This window comes from Centrocercus urophasianus, unplaced genomic scaffold (genome assembly GCF_019232065.1).
Source record: "Centrocercus urophasianus isolate 14NV4802_14NV808 unplaced genomic scaffold, USGS_Curo_1.0 seq_23, whole genome shotgun sequence".
In the NCBI taxonomy this organism is placed as follows: Eukaryota; Metazoa; Chordata; class Aves; order Galliformes; family Phasianidae; genus Centrocercus; species Centrocercus urophasianus.
In genome coordinates this window covers 7,443,009-7,456,268 of record NW_024884789.1, presented here as the reverse complement: position 1 = coordinate 7,456,268, position 13,260 = coordinate 7,443,009, and the positions used below count along the sequence as shown (strand labels likewise).

At 39.1% G+C, this 13,260-nt stretch overlaps 1 protein-coding gene across 5 annotated transcripts in view; it reads right to left on the bottom strand.

Moving 5' to 3' along the window:
- Positions 1–13,260, bottom strand: part of ARNT2 (aryl hydrocarbon receptor nuclear translocator 2) — a 92,979-nt gene that overhangs the window by 59,158 nt on the left and 20,561 nt on the right. For 4 of the 5 annotated variants that reach the window (XM_042823997.1, XM_042823996.1, XM_042823999.1 and 1 more), the window contains exons 3-6: positions 8,426–8,473; positions 5,473–5,517; positions 2,638–2,851; positions 830–1,043 (exon numbers count right to left, since the gene is read on the bottom strand). In XM_042823997.1, coding sequence (XP_042679931.1) covers positions 830–1,043; positions 2,638–2,851; positions 5,473–5,517; positions 8,426–8,473 — 521 coding nt within the window. The remainder of the gene's footprint in view (positions 1–829; positions 1,044–2,637; positions 2,852–5,472; positions 5,518–8,425; positions 8,474–13,260) is intronic. The other variant, XM_042824000.1, reaches the window with a different exon arrangement.

Genomic DNA, 13,260 nt, shown 5'->3' with positions numbered 1-13,260 from the left:
AAGGAGAAATTATGTGCCTTTAACATTGATCAGGATTTGGTTATACGTAATGTTCTCCCAGTTGCAGTTGTTTTCTTTTTTCTTTTAGCTATAAACACATTATATGGAAGAATAAAAAGAGATGCTGAGCTTTCCATTTTCCAATTTTGAGTTAAAATAGGATTTAGTTACTTCTCATAGCTCTGACATATGCATATTCTATTAAAGAGAGGATAGTTCCCTACTGGCAGCCTCAAACATGAATAACTGTAAAAGCCAGAATTATACTACAAGTATAATACAGTTTTCTGTGTTAAATAACACATTGTCAACTGCAGCTAACTTACACCACTGCTACAGGAGCAGAACTCTTGTTTAAAATTCACATCAGACTTCCAGCTGCCAAACACTAGATGTTCTTTTTTTTTCCAGGATTCCCGTTAAAAAACCACAAGGAGCTTTTATGAAAATGGAAAAGTCTGAAGGATGACTTTTGCCTTCAAAATAAACACTGCCATAAAGAAATACATATTTGTAAAGAAGTCACAAGTTCACAGAGAATGAAGGCAAAACAATCTAGATTTCCAGACGATGTCTGAAAACAATTCAGCTTCCAAACCTACCCAAGCCAGAAGTTTGAAGATAGAGCTATATGAAAGTGATTTGACTCAAGTCAAACAAAATGCAGTAACACAAAAGATGACTTATATTACTTCAGTGCCTGCAGGAAAAAGGTATTCTAATCTCACTGAACTCAATTTTTAAGAGATTTGTAAAACAGTTGTTTGAACGGCAGAAAACATCAGCAGGGATCTGTAATACAACAAACCATGCTTTGGACAAATCTGACCTGTCATTGAGTTTTCAGATGTACACAGCTGCTCCCGTAGCTTTTCCACATCGTCTGGGTGAACCTGCTCATATAATGTGCTGCCAAACCATTCGGACTGCGGCTGGTTGAGCACAGGAGTCACTGAGTCCGATACGTAGATGACTCTCCCAGTCTCCGCTGCAACCACAAACAGGAACCCATCTGCAGCCTCCAGGATAAGATGTTTCAGTTCCTTCCAAGGAAGGGATTTGATTAGAAGGACAGCATGAAAAAGAAATTAAATAACACATCTGCCAGTGCCAAAGAATATTATTTTTTAGAGACTTTAGTAGATGATCAAAACACTGGGAGAAGTTTTCTTTGCAGTACTGAAATAACGGCACGTTCAAGTTTGCAGTAAGACGTAAACTGACCTTAATAACAACCAAAATTTTGTTCTCCTTTATTGCCTTTCAACAGGTGATCTCAATTCACATTAGGAAAATTAACTAAGTAAAACTTGCTGCATGTTGCATGATTGGTATCTAGTATTAAAAAAATAAAAATAAAAGTAATTTAAAAGTACTGAGGAAATTAAGGACTATAACTCATATGGCAGTTTCATCCTTTAATTACATGTCCTGGATAATTTAATTGGAAAGAAATGAACAAGCTCTCCTGTCAGTTTTTGTGGATTTTTTTCCCCTCAGGATAAGCTCTGTTTGTAAATTAAACAGTCACTGGATGGAAGACAGAAACTGTAACATGGGCAAGGATAGGAATCCTCAGCCTCCTCTCCCCTTAGGATGTTTGAGCATAAGAAAGTTGCATCATTTCTTGCTTTCCTTTTCCAATGTGTCCTTCACTTTCAGATACCTACTTGGTCTAGACACTCAACAGCTTGACATGCATATGCAAACGGCTGCATGCATCATGAGAACATGCTACCCTTGGTTAACAGAGCTTGAAAACTTCTCTTGTGAAATGATGACAACTATTACTCCAATTCACAGAAAACAAGCTTCACAGCTCTTGCTTGGTGGCTCTTGTGAATGCAAGGGCTTGCTAAGATAGAGCAGTGAGTTACTGCATCTGGAATTCAGACAGAGCTTTGGATAAATTTCCCAGTTCAGGTAAGAGAGCGAGCAAGTGGCAGATACTACCTGGTAAGGCGAGGATTATAACCTGATGAATTCTGCTAAGGCCTCCAAAGAATGAATAACACATCAATACTTATCAGCCTGAAGACTACTGCTGGCTTCAACTTTTTCATCAGAAAGAAAGCACACCAATTTTGAACATATTCTATATAAAAAACTCACTGCTGAACTATTCAAAGGATAATGAGATCTGCTTTGAATATATTATTAACAAAGATTAAAATAAATTCTGTCATTCTTCAAGGTTCAAAAAAAATTGCAATGTTAAGCAAGCAAGGTGTCGTACCAAAAAGCAGTTGAATGGCACAGCACCTCCAGAGGCACACTTTAGGAAAGCCAAAATAAGTAGAGATGTGAATACTGAGAAGTCAGCAGCAGCTGCTGTTTCTCTAACAGAAAAAAAAAGTATTGCCTCTAGCCATAACTTACACATGTAAGTACTTAAATTGTTCAGACCACAAAAATGCACATTACACCCATAGGACTTCACAAACAGCGAAGATTGTAGGAATTTCCAGTGCATTCAGTCAAACACAGTTTTTCTTCAAGTACTGGGTGCACCTTCCCTCTTGCACTAAAAATGTAACCAGTAAAGTACCCCAGATATTACAGATGGGATCCATCACAGCCCAGTTCAGCTGCCTAGAACTCCTTACAGAACAAACAGACATTTGTGAGAAGATCTACCTGTTCCGTAAGAAACGATGGCTTGTAAGCTCCATCGGTAGATTTGTTCCCAGTGCCCCTCATTGATTTCATGTGTGAAACAGCCATCCGAAGGATTGTCAGCTTGTCAGGCTTACGAGCCAACGCGCTACACGTGGGCACCATGTCAGACAGCTCCGTGATGTACTGCGTCATCTTATTTCTTCTGCGTCTCTCAATCTCACTGTGATTCTCCCTGATCATTTAGAGAAACACCAAACCAACAGAAAAGCAGACATAATCAGAGTGAGATTTTCAAATGGGGGTAAGAGATCGTAATACTTTACACTTGTTTTGTAGTTACCATGTCAGGAGAGGAAAGTGCTTTACAAAGCTGAGCATTGCTATCTCTCAGTTTATAGCCAGAAAATCCAGGCCACAAAGGACGATTTGCCTATAGCTGTGAAAGAACTCAAATTTCTATCCTGCTGGTTCCTGTTTAATTTCCTTTGGTTTAAGGACAAATAATAGAAGTAGAAATATTTGAGGTACACCTGCCAACTCCTGCCAAAGTCCTGAATTTGCCGAAGTTGTGATGCACCACACACCTTCCAGACCTTGCTCAAGCTGTTGGCTATGCTTACAGGAGGCCTCCTATAGAGGAAAGCTCTCACTAGTAACTGGATCACATCTCACTATGTAGGAGAAAAAACCCTGTATCCCAGCTGAAAACACCCACTTAATGACGACAAAGATCTCCATGTCCTCTAATGCTGTGTGCCAAGTCCAGCCTCCCAGTACAAGGCCTCACACTTGCAGGGAAACACTATAGGATCAGACTGCAGAACTAAGACCATATATGGTGTAACACTACTTAAAATAAATGAAGTATATATATAAAAGAAATACACAAGACAGCAAGTAAACATCTGGCTCATCAGACATAGGTCAGAATTGAAGACAAAAACAAACTAACACAGCAGGGAAGTAACAGTGACAGTACTTGATGCTGCCCTGCTACAGGCTGAGCTCCGATGTTCTCATCCTTTATAGAAAACATATGACTGAGTTGGTGAGCCAACTTAAAATTCTCAAAACTGACAGTCACCAAAGCCTGCCAGAATTGAAGATCTCAGAGTTCAGTTTTCTTTTACTGTAAGTCACCACTGTCTGATTGCTATCAAGGAATTACACCAGTACATACAACTGAGAGAGATGGTCCAAAGAGACCTAGAATTCTTCAGTGCCTAGCACTTATTTTTCACATACTGTACCTGTCAGATGGCAGCTAAATACAAGTATACAACAGGCATGTGATGCTTCAGATGTCGAAGCAGCATCTTCCACTGATTTCAATGAGCTCTGCATGGCTTTTTCTTGTGGGATCTCTGGCTGATCCAACAAGATGACATGGTGATCACATGGAGAGTCCACCAGCACTGATCAGTATGATAACACAACTTTAAAAGAAATTCCAGCATTCTTTGAAATTGAACGTTATGAAGAATGATCATGAAAGGCTTGGCACATTTTGCAGTAAGTTTGATAATGGAGCCTTTTCTTAAAATGAGAAGAAAAATCCAAGCTGTAGTATGCTGCTTTCCGAAATAAAGGAATGCATGGGCTTGCCCTGCTTTACAGCATATAACCTCCTTCCTGCACATACAAGTGTTCCATGCAAGAGGCACTTTCTACAGGAATGCTATTTGTTAAGGGCTACATGCAGTTACTATTCCCACTGATGCCTACGCTACTACACCAATACTCATGAAATCAAGGAATGTATAAGGCCCGCAGTGACAGGCCACTGTGTTTTAGTAAATTACAAGCAGTCCTTTGGAAAAGGTCACTACTGATTTAGCTATTTATTACAACTTAATAATGAAACTTTCCACTTCAAAGGGCTGACACAGAGCCTTTGCGTGGTCTGTACATCTGTGGGAGAGAACAGAGCCTGTGAGAGCTGGACTGTATGCACACAAAAGCAGAACATCTTGTGTGACAATGTGCATGTACGTAACAGCATGTGTGTACAACTCAGCATACATATGCAGATAAATATGGGCAGAAGAAAGAAAAATGCATTTTTACATGATGAAAGCTTGATCTAAGTTCAGCATTTTCACAGAAATGGTAACTGAGAGACAAAAAAACACAAGCACTCAACACATATTTTACATTCACAAATATATATTCCCCTATCTGCCACTAAATTATCTTGATACTCCCAATCAATTATAAACAACTATTGTAAAGAATAAACACACAGCAAAAGAGAAGAAAAATAAGAATATTCAATAGTCCATTTTATTTATGATCATAAAAAGTAATAGCACGTTAACCAATTGGCTATGAAAGGGATCAACCAAACAAAGCTCTGAAAGTTTCCTGAAGCTAGCTCAAACTTAAACTCCTAAAAGACAGATCGTGTTCCTTTTCCAAAAGGGCCTGCCCATGGAACCCTGGCATTCATAAACATTCATTCAATATGATGTCCTAATTCTGTAATTTCTAACTTTGTTTTTGCATGGAAGTTTTGGAGGAACATTACATTGTGAGAGATTGTGGGAGCTGATTCAAACCCACGAAGGTCCAAGGTTAGTGTTGCTGACCTCAAGAATTTTTAGATCAGCCAACCCTTTCTACTTTTGATCAGTCAGAAGGGCATCATAGAAAACAAAAATGGGAAAAAAAATCACTTTTGATTTTCCTTCTTTGTTACTGGCCATCCTTTTCGTGTCAGCAGTACTTCGATCATCTTCCCATCTAGAAACAAAATAACCAGCTCTCTAAGCTAAGGCACACATACTAAGATGTTCTGGATATGACCATTCCCTTCTTTTCTCTCAGCAGGAGACCTCTCAGGAACATGCCTACCTTGCAAACTTTTCCTTATCACCAGATATTTGATCACCATCATACCTATAAACAAAAGACAGTAAGTAAATTCACAAGGGTTATACATTTAGGAAAGTCAACAAGCAGCAAAAAGCAAAGAGGTTCACAACTGCAAACTATTACAAAAAACAGCAAGAAAAATGAGGGCATGAAAATGATAAAGCAAAGAAACTATGGAGCTCAATGGAACTTCCAAGCCACGCCAATTCAAAAACTTCCTTTGTACATTTAAAAAAAAGTTGAAGATTTCATTGGATTTACGCAAACACTAACGTACACTCATCACTTGGGAAACTTCACAACCAGCACCGTAACAGAAAACACCACTGAGCTTCTACCGACAGCAGCCCATGAAATATTCATTGCTATGTTGGAAGTGAAACAGAGTTATCTTTTCCAGATTGCAACCACAACTCAGCAGAGGGCACTGATGGTCTACAGATAACACGGCAGGGCAGAGAGACACACACTTAAGTGCAATGCATTATACAGAGATGCCTTGAGAAAAAAAAGCTCTAGTAGGTATCTACACTGTACCACTTGTTGGAAAGACTGGCAAAAGCTGGGCAGGCATGAAACTGCTGGGTGAACAGAAGTGAAATTATAACTGGCTTAGATCCCTAAAAGTAAGCAGATACCTCATTCCTTTCTGAATTAACAGAAGTCTGATGCCTAAACAGATACTTGCAGCAAATCAATGAGGATATCCAGATCCGTGGGACATCAGCCCCATTGATTAAACCTTCAGTCTTTCTGATGTGCTGTCCCAGAGACAGGCAGCAATGCGACATTTCATTGAAAAATAATATGTTCCTCATGTACTTTTCCTATGAAAGGCATCAAGCCTTTGAAATTAAGTTTGCTAAAGAAGTTACAAAGACATATTTTTGCACCTAGAAAACCATATTTGGAGAAATCAAAACTCTTGCTCCAAAACAGAATGTGTAGGTTCTTTAAAATACAAAAATGAAACAAAATAAGCAAAAGGCTTCTTTAGAACTGAGACTATTACTACTTCAACAGCAAAGTCAGATATTCTATCAGAATTACGCCTTTCTAAAACAATGTAATTTACTGCTAAAGAAAGCCTATGGAGCTTCTACATATTACCTGATAAGTAAAGATGGTGTAAGAAAGCATCTTTTCTGTTCTGAAATACTAATTATTTTTTTCTTCACAAATGAGTTGAAAGTAATTTTAAGTAGTTAAAACATACAAAATCTTCTATGAGATTTATTTTCCTTCCTCATTAAATCTCATTCACACTGTCATGACAAAGCATAAGCGAGACTTGAGCTGCACTCCTTTCTGAATTACATTTAACACTAGCACCCTCAAAACATTCAAGTGAAAAGTCACTTTCTTCCACTTGACTCTGCCCAGAGAACATACAGTGCTCTACGAAGTTTAAACAAAAAAACAGATTCAATGAGGAATTGCCATATGCCATTAGGTGAGAAGTAACATGCATCTTCATGTGCCCATGACAAGCCATGCAAATACCTGAGCTGGCTGGGAACTCCCTGAGAAGTAAGGTGTGTTAACCCACATGGAGCACCATGCTAACACAACTACCTACAGAGCTGCCCTAGCTTGCAGTTTGCCTGCTCACCCTCATCTGGCTGGTTGCTCAAGGTGCTGCTGCTTCCACTAATCTTTTCTCCCTTCCAGCCCCACAGCTGACCTCTCTGAGTGGATCCTTCCCGAGGTACTCCATCTCTGCACTGTTCTTCTGTACCTTCTCCAAAATCCATCTGGGATTTCTACAGCGTTTAAGATTTAAAAATCACATTTTGATCTAGCATCTAAAATCAGAGACGTAGCACAGCACATCATACTTCTGCAAAAAAAAATTATGGAACTACTGGCTCTCCCCCCCAGATTTTCAAAGGCCGAAGCCAGGGCAGAGCCAGACAAAAGTGTGTGTAGCACTGTGTCTAGAAACCCTGATGCTTGTACAGGCACAAATTAGGCCATATTGGTTATGAATCGGCAGCAGGCATCTTCTAGAAAGTGTTATGACTAGCCCTCAGACCATCAGTTTTAGTACCACAGGCTGGAACATGCTTTCAGGAAATGATAACAGCTGAACATGAGCGCTGCTGGTCCCATCCACAAGGTTACGCTATGGTGTTACAGCACATCTTCAGCATACTTTTCTTTCAGACTGGCTAGGATGATAATGTTAAAACCCTACAGTGACAGCTGTGCTTGAATATGTCTGCAGCTATATAGCTGCAATTACAATTTGAGTAATTAGCAGTTATCTGTAGGCCTCAAAGCACCTATTCCAAGAGCAGCCACTTGGTTTCTGATGAAAAAACGCAGATAGTGTGATCAGAACAAAAGGAAAAGTGAAAAATGGCAATGATGCTTTAATGCTTGTTTTTATTTCTAGCATAGAATATTCCACGTAAACTATAATATTAATATTTATTTTGGCAATTTTTACTATCCAGTTACACTTAATGGTACATAATGAGCTTTAATCTCAAAAAAAACCTCAATCCTCGCCTCTAGGATCTGTCATATTGTCTCAGAAAGTAGTTAACATCTGAACTAAGTTCAAAATAAAATTCGTTTTCAGTGGCAGAAAGACAACTTCAGCAATGTCAAATGACCAAAATTCATTTACAGCAGCTGAAATACTAAGCCACGTCAAATGAGAAAAATTGCAATTTTTAGCTGCAGATGAAATTATTATGACAAAGCAAACTGTCAGCTTTGCAAGCCAACAGCTACACTGAGCAAATTTCCGCCAGTGTGCCTAACCTGCAGAGGAAGCAGGTAAAAAGCTAACTAGAATTTAAGACAAGTTTTGTGGCTACGGGCTAAAGAAGCTGCCAACAGACTTTAAAATAGCAGCACTGAGAAAGCTGTCTTCCTCCACTGAAGGAGTCAACAATTTGGCCAACTCCTTATGAAGGCTCACCTTGAAAATTTGCTGGGTCCCTCCCCATCTTCATCATCGAAATCCATCCTGTAAAATGAAGATTTCCAAATACGTAATCATGAAATTGGCAATGGTGATATACACATTCAAGCCAGCAGTTCTCAATCTTGTTTAGTTTGTGTTAATTGGAGGTGTTAATGACCGTAGATTCAGTCTCATGCTCTCCAGATCCTCTGAAAGTAGCTCAGGATGGAGCCAGGAACACGAGGAACACAAGTTAACAAACAACAACAAACAAACCCTCACTCTGTTCTGCTCTTCAAAAATCTGCACCACCTACATTAACAAATAATAGAAAATATTAGACAATAATAATAAACAAATAATAGAAAATGCAGCTCCTGTGAAGTGGTGACAAGAACTCTCTCTTAGGCCTGATAGAAGCCTTCAGAAATCAGTACAGACTCCATATAAGAACTGAAATTCTGCCTAAAGAATATAAAGTTCTGCAGGTACACACTGTTCTTACCCCTGTTTTAAAGATCACATTGGAGGTAAAGCAGAATGAACTCTGAGCCTCTCTGCTGAGAGGATTACGTACTTTGCCTCTATTGATTTTAACTGTGATACGTTCTTTAGCCCTATACAACCACATCTCAGAAGAATTGCCAGCCAGCCTGCGGATGGCAATTACATTGCCGTCCTCATCTAGGCCAAACTGAAGTGACCTATGGGTCTACCTAACTTACCTTCCTCGTGTCCAAGACCTCCTTAAGTCAACAGAACGAGCTTCTCCTTGGGTCAAATCCCAGCCATCTAGCTGGGCTGCTCTGGAGCCACAAAAAGCAGGAACCTTTCCTCGTTTGTAACGCAGTGAGACTGGAAAGATTAACCTCCTAAATTAGCCAACTGCATTACTCTCCTATGTCAGGCAGCATGATCATCTCCTTTCTGTTGATGTTAAGTTGCTACAAATTCTGTAGAAGTAGTAATGTTTCCAAGCAGTTTACCACCACCTCTATGAAGAGGTGGACGAATAGACATCCCATTAATAACAGAGGTGACTTTGGCATTACAACAGACTAAGAACCAAGCCAATATAAAATTTTCAGATACAATTATTGTATTGGTATATCAATTTTAATAAAGAAGTATGTTAGTATGATGGAGACTTGAGCAGCCACATAAAAGTAATTCATGTAGGTTGAAAATCATAGTTCCATTTTATAAAGGGTTTTGTTGAGCTTCTTCACATCCTAAGTTTTCTAACATTTCAGTGTAATAAATTTGATATAATTACCAACTCAACGTCTCTACCACTTCACGTTAACAATAGGTATGTCATATTAACTGCAAAACTCTGCAAAGTGACAACGATATTTATCTCAATATTAAAAAACATTTCAAATTAAAAATTAAGATTTGTATGCTCAGAGTGTGGGAACAATGGTGTAAGAACTCTTCATAATTAAACGAACATACAGCAGTATGTGCCCCATCTAGACAGTACAGCCTTGCTTCCTTATTTTGATATCAAAGACAGACTGGTCTATAAAAGATGCATCTGACTCACAGCAACCTACGTTCAATCAGGACACAAGCAGCATATATGTAAAGGAATTAGGAACAGCAGAGTAATATTTTCCAGATGGCAATAGTGGTTATTCGTTGCTAGAGGAAGCAGGGAGAAAATCATTTTCCCAAAGGAGTCTTAAGAAGAAATACATCTTTAACTTGGTTAAGTTTGATGAAATCATCATTTTCAGAAGAAATTGCATTTTTGCTCACCCAATTATCACCAAATCCACCCTGTAAATCACTTCCCTTGGCAGTGACCTCACAGCTGCGTTGCGCAGAACAACACCGACCTCCAGCGGCCAGCCACACATCCTGTGCTATGCCAGGACCCTTCCTCAGAGATTGAGTTGGGATGAATTCATTTTGTGTTCCCTTTTTCTTCCGCTCCAATACACTAGGATTATATGCCTGGGTATTTTCTTGGCTTCCCATGAAATACTTCAACTGAGCGCTAAGAGATGAATTTCCCCGTCACCACACCGAATCAAATATTGGCTCTTCTGCATTGAGTCTATTTTATTGTTTCTAAAATGCAATATAGAAAATGACAGAGAAACTGATGAGGCTCAGCCTTGTTGCCCATGCTGTACGCACAGCCCCACTCACCCATCTGGAAGTAACTCATCAGTTTATCTAAGTGGCTGGATATCTGTTTTTCTTCTTAAGAGATTCTAATTTTTCAACTTCTGTAGGTCATTCCTATCATACTCACAATAGGTTCACCACAGTCTGCTACCAGACTGCAGCAGTCTCAAGTCTTTAAGATCTTTGCTTTGTAAGACTACTAGAAAATCTCAACTCTTTTCCAAGTGCAAAAAAAATAAAAATAAAAATAAAATTACATGAAGTTCATAAAAATGTCAATACTTGTAAAAATGGAAGTGTATTCCTGTCCCACTGTTGTTAATAAACAAGTTTCCTAATTTTGGTGTGCAGCATGAAATAAATCTCAGGTTAAAATCCAGTGATTTCAGCTCCCTGACTGAATCACTGCATCTGCTCTACAGTAAGCCAAACTGAAAGATAGGGAATCAGCTGCAACCTTTAGCTCATCACAGCAAGATGCAACAAAATAATATTCCAACCAACTCCTCTACCCTGGCAGATAAGATCTTCTGTTCAGATAGAATATACTGCACATTAGCAGAGCAGTGGAAGCAGCCTCAAAGAAGACAAATGATATAATTTCAGAAGTCACTGAAGGAGTATCTTATCATCATTTAAAATTCCCATTAAAAAGATACTTTAAGAAAGAGCTGCACTGCACTCTTTTGTTTTGAAGAATATAAATCTTGTTTTCCTTTGTCACATTAATCACATCAATCTGTGAAAGGAATTGACGTATGAAGTACTTACTAAAACACATTTTCCACAAGAAGATATGTGAGCAATGTAAGTAATATGACAAAAATATGCTTTTTATTTGTATTTAATTGGAAACATTTCCATACAAAAAAAAAAAAACAAACTAAAAAAACAAACAAACAAACACAAGGAGGTTCTGCACAGGTTAAAAAACGAGATGGGAAAGGATTTGAACACTGAAACAAAATGGCTATGTAAAATTCCTAAGCAATGCTGAGTATGTTCAGTATGGGTAAGGGGCAGAGCTGAGCTGTGTATGGAGTGTGCACTGCAGCCCCTCGTGCAGTACAAGGTGGGGGGAGAGACGGGGGAGCAGTCAGTCCTGCTCAGATCTCCCAGCGCTGCATTAGAGAAAAGACAGGAGTGTGTGACGGAATGGAACAGAACCAATGCAACTGTAAATACACAAGAACTCAGCCCTTCATGACTGCAGAAAAAGCCCCTTCTCCTCCAATACAGCAAAGCCTAAAGAAAAACTACTTTATGTGAGGAAGTTATTGATCACAGCGATGTATTAGCTTACACACTACGAGGCTCTCACTTTTTTCTACGAAGCGCTCGGTATAATCTGTAGAAAGGAAAAATATTTTTCTGAGCTGTCAATGAAGCTGAATGCCTGCACCACAGAAACACCTCCTGGATAGCCAATGAGCTCAAACTGATCTACATTCAAGACCACGCAGCAATTATTCTGCCAGCTTGCCTCAGCAATTATGAGAAAAGAAACAATTTTCAGAGATAACTGAAGCTAGAAAAGACCACTGCGTTCAGAGCTATATTCCTTTATGCCTGACACAAAGCACTCATTTCTAAAACGCCCAAGGATTTAGGTGCATAAAGATGCACCACCAGGGCAGTAATGAAAGGACCAAGTGTTAGCTGCAACTTTGTTCAAAGAGACGCTACAAGGCATCAGACACAGCAGGCATTCTTTCCCTCCAGGCCTGAATACTGCACAGCAAAGGAAAAAAAATGCACCCCCGGCTCAGGCTTGAAGAAGGGCTGCTGGTTTAGAGCCACAGTGCACAGATGAAACACCACAGTCTGGGTATAGCTGCAAATTTATACTATCTAATTCACTGAATTTGCATATTAAATACATTTTAAATAATTTGATTTTATGTTCCTCCCATCCTCCCTCACTCCCCTTCCTTGCAAATAGATTGAGGATATTTAAAATGCAATGTTTAGTGTACAGCTTTCAATTAATTATCAAATCAGTACCTAGTATAATCAGAAGATTTCACAGTTAGTAGCATCAATCCTTCGCAACCACAATTTGCAAGCCGGTGTGCGTACTTGTGTGGCTTATGATCAAAGAAAAAAAGAGATAAATATCCTTTAATCCAAAAGCACAAGAGGTTATATATGCTATGTAGCAATGAAAAGTTGCTAATGCTCTATTTCTTCTACTGAGGCTTGAACAGGCTTTGTCACTAAAATGTTTCCCACCATAAACGCCTGTCAAAAACATTTTGGGTAATTTTTCCAAACAATCTTATACAATTGGCTCAGCACATGGAAGCACACTCAAAGGGGAACAACCATCCTATCCGAAGGAAGATCTTCCCCCAGAAAAAAAACCCACAAGCCCAATCGTGTGCCCAAGATAAGGTCCATGTTCTCCTTCCTCAACTCGTTCCAGGAGCAAGGCTCCAGCACTGCTCCTCAACCCGGCACCTAGGACTGGATGGCTCACAGGGAATTAGGGCTTCTCACCAGATGCCTGTCAGTGAAGATTTTATTCACATTACCATTCATTCTGAGCCCTTCCACTGCAATGCTTAGGACTAAATGTAAGACCAATCGATTTCGTTTGCAGGCAGAATCGTACCAGAGAGAACTCTGGGAAAGAATCACCTACAGATCATTACTTGTGATAAAGCTTTTTTTATTAAAAAAAAATAAATAAATAAATAGTATTTTTGATA